This window comes from Condylostylus longicornis, unplaced genomic scaffold (genome assembly GCF_029603195.1).
Source record: "Condylostylus longicornis isolate FDR11 unplaced genomic scaffold, ASM2960319v2 ptg000006l, whole genome shotgun sequence".
NCBI classification, from domain to species: Eukaryota; Metazoa; Arthropoda; class Insecta; order Diptera; family Dolichopodidae; genus Condylostylus; species Condylostylus longicornis.
The window spans coordinates 6144366-6148085 of NW_026577975.1; the positions used below are offsets into that span (position 1 = coordinate 6144366).

The 3720-nt window shown below is 27.7% G+C and overlaps 1 protein-coding gene across 1 annotated transcript; it reads right to left on the reverse strand.

Moving 5' to 3' along the window:
• Positions 1-1021: 1021 nt before the first annotated feature.
• Positions 1022-3702, reverse strand: LOC129618466 (glucose dehydrogenase [FAD, quinone]). The gene is made up of 2 exons (XM_055533240.1): positions 3570-3702; positions 1022-3497 (listed from the first exon to the last, which is right to left on the reverse strand). The coding sequence occupies exons 1-2, from the start codon at positions 3690-3692 to the stop codon at positions 1758-1760; spliced, it is 1863 nt and encodes a 620-aa protein (XP_055389215.1). The 5' UTR covers positions 3693-3702; the 3' UTR covers positions 1022-1757.
• Positions 3703-3720: the final 18 nt, after the last annotated feature.

Genomic DNA, 3720 nt, shown 5'->3' on the forward strand with positions numbered 1-3720 from the left:
TTACATATTTTTAGGATTCGAGTTAAATTTGTTATGGATTATATTGCTGCTTTTGTTTATTAAAATATTTTTCTTTCTAATAAATAAATTTTAATACTTAATTACTATATATGCATTTCTTACTCAAATATATTACAAATATTAAAAAAAATTAAAGTAATTTATTAAAACTCAATGAAATTTTAATAATTTTATATTTTCTTTTTGTTTTATTTTAGGTAAGTCCCAAATGATATGCTAAAAGTTTTATATGGTAGTTGGAAATGCATATGATTCTTGCTTTTAATTTGAGAGCCTAAAGGTATGTAATTTTATTTTGATATTACATATTGTTATTTTTGATTTACACGATATGTTATCATTAATTTAAGGATTTAGTTATTTGAGATCTTTATTTAATATGATTCAAATGTGAATACAAAAAAAGCAAGAGTGTATTTTTTTCATAATAGCCAAAAATTCAGAAAAATTTTGAAAACAGTTTATGTTAATAATGAAGTTATTTTATCAGCTGGTGTTTTGAATAGCCCACAACAATGTTTTTGCAGATACAATAAAATTTTCCTCAAAATGGTGTCCATTTATCTTTACATTCTCATAATAGAATTGCAATTAATAGTAATAATATTTAATATTTAATTAATTTAAGATTTGTCTAAGAGCATAGTGGGTTTTTCCCCCTTTTAAAATTTGGAATTGCATTTATTTTACTAAGTGCGGGCAATATTAATTAATTTTATAGAAATGATCTTCATTTTGGGTCTAATATCCCCTTTACATTCACAAGTAGCTTACAAGTAACTTTAACTTACGGTATAAAGTATAAATTTCCATTTTCAATAATAAATTAAGAAAAGTTATGGAAATATTAATTTATCTTATAAGCTATTTGATTTTGAATCACAACACAATATTCTAGAATGATAAATGATCCGATATATTAGACATAGTGAGGACGTAGATATTATTTGTATTAATAATTCTAAGTAAACAATTTAAGCAAATTTAATTTTATTTTCTCATTTCTTATAATTAAATTCTTTTTTTTTAATTTTCTTATTTAAATTTAATAACATTTGCAAAGATTCGATTAAATAACAAAATTAATTAATTACTTTTTTTCTATTATTTTGTAATGCTTATAATTCATAAGTTTTTTATTTACATATATAGGGGGCTCAGAAGTCAATCAGTGTAAATCGATAAAAAATTTATTTTACCAAATAATTTGTTTTTGTAACATCCCTAATTTTAATGGAACGTGACTTACAGTCATTGGTTTCTGAACCTTTTTATAATTTTAATTAAAATTTCTTCAAAAATTTTTATAAAATTGAAATTCCAACTAAAATATAATAAAGTGTTGACTAGCTAAAGGTAACAATCGACAATTTTAATAGAATACTTAACCGATTTTCAATTATACTAAGAGTATAACGTAAATTTTAATTCACAATATTCTTAATAATAATTTTTTTGTTCACATGAATTTTACATATATGCCCTTAGATCTAGGCTTGCTAGAATAGTTCTTACAATTCTAAGAAGAGTATAAATTAAACAAAACGATTATGTTGCGCTTACCTCTACTTTAGTTTTAGCAATATAGTTAAAAATACTTTCATATATCGACTAAATTATAGTTATGTTCTTTTATAAAGTAGAATGAGTAAGAAACAAACAAGCAAATTTAAATTTCCTAAATTGTAATCAAACATCAAAATAATTTAATATTCTATCTAAAATTAATAATTAAATTAAAATTTATAACGAACATTTCCACCTTGCCGCCTTTTAATACCCCAATCTTCTTTAATCATATCAGATGCTTTTTCACCAATCATAATAACTGGTGCATTTGGATTACCATTTACAATTGTTGGCATAATACTTGCATCAGCTACTCTTAATCCTTTAATTTCATAAACTTTAAGTCTTGGATCTACAACAGCTGTTATATCTGATGGTGGTCCCATTTTACATGTACCAGTTGGATGATAAATTGTAAATGTAAATTGTTTAACACAACATTTCCAATATTCATCTGACATAAATTTTAAATGTCTACAGCCTGGTAATGGTATATTATGTGGTCGTGAACCAAATTTTTGAAATGCTACTGTATTTGATACATTAACAGCAATTTTAATACCTTCAACTAAAACATCCAAATCTTCTTCATATGCAAAATAATTTGGTATTAACTTTGGTTGAACAAATGGATTTGAATTTTGTAAACGAACCCATCCAGTACTTTTCGGTCTTAATAGTAATGGTAATATTGTCCATGTTTCAGCTTGTAATAATGGTTTATAAACTGTATTAAAAAGACCATCTCTTAAATTAAGTATTTTACGTATTTGATCACCTCCATCTGAATTAATGGAACTTGGTGCAAAATGAAATTGTATATCTGGCCAATCAATTGCCGGATCTTGATATTTTGAATTAACAAATGCTACACCTTCAACTCCAGTGAATGTCATTGGACCTCGGTCACGCACTAAATATTCCATTGCTACAGCCATTGTTGCAAAACGCTGCCTAGTTACAGTAACTGGTTCGTTAACAACAAATGTTAATCCACCTAAACCAACATGATCTTGTAAATTATTTCCTACTGGTAAATCAGCAACAACCGGTATTCTAAATTCTTGCAAATGATCTGAAGGTCCAATACCAGAAAGCATTAAAAGTTGTGGGCTATTTAAAGCACCAGCTGATAAAATAACTTCATTATTAACATAAACAACTTGTTTACGATTTTTTCTAACAAATTCTACCCCATAGGTTTTTCGATTTTTATTTATTAAAATTTTTGTGACTTGAGCATACATAACAATATCTAAATTAGTTCTTCGTCTTACTGGTCTCAAAAATGCTTTCGCTGTACTACATCTAGAGCCACGTCGAACTGTTGATTGTGTTAACATAAAACCAGTTTGTTTTTCACCATTAATATCTCTTTCTTCATAACCCATCTCTTGACCAGCTTGAATAAATGCAACTGAAAGTGGTGTACGCCAAGGTGATTCTTGTACTGTTAGGTATCCACCAGTTTCATGGTATGGTGTTTTAGCTAAATAAGGATTTCGAACATCTTCTGATTTTAAGAAATATTTTAAAACATTATCATAGCCCCAACCATCATTTCCAAGACTTTCCCAATGATTGTAATCATGTTTATTACCCCTTACATAGACCATTGCATTAAGTACACTAGAACCACCGAGTACTTTACCTCTTGGCCAAAAACATCGATCACCTTTCATTCCTAAGCAATAAGATCGATTTACAGATGGCGTTGTTTTATATTTCCAATCAAGATCAGTGAGTTGTAGGTAACCAGCTAATGCTGGTATATCAGATATAGCAGTTTCATCACCGCCTGCTTCCAGTAACAGTACAGACCAATTTTTAACTTCTGATAGACGATTTGCTATTACGGCACCAGCTGAACCACCACCAACAACAATAAAATCATAATGACTTCGAAGCTAAAATTGAAAATACAAAATTTTATTATCATCTCTTACAAATTTAAAAGCAGGTATGTGATATCGACTTACTCTACGGACATCAGCTTCAATAACCCTTGATTCCGGATCATTATTTTCGTAACGAAAATAATTTACTCCGATTGCTAAGAGTGGAATCATTCCTAACATTGAGGTTATTATGCCAAAAGCCATTTTGAATGATTTTCGGTGCTATTAATTG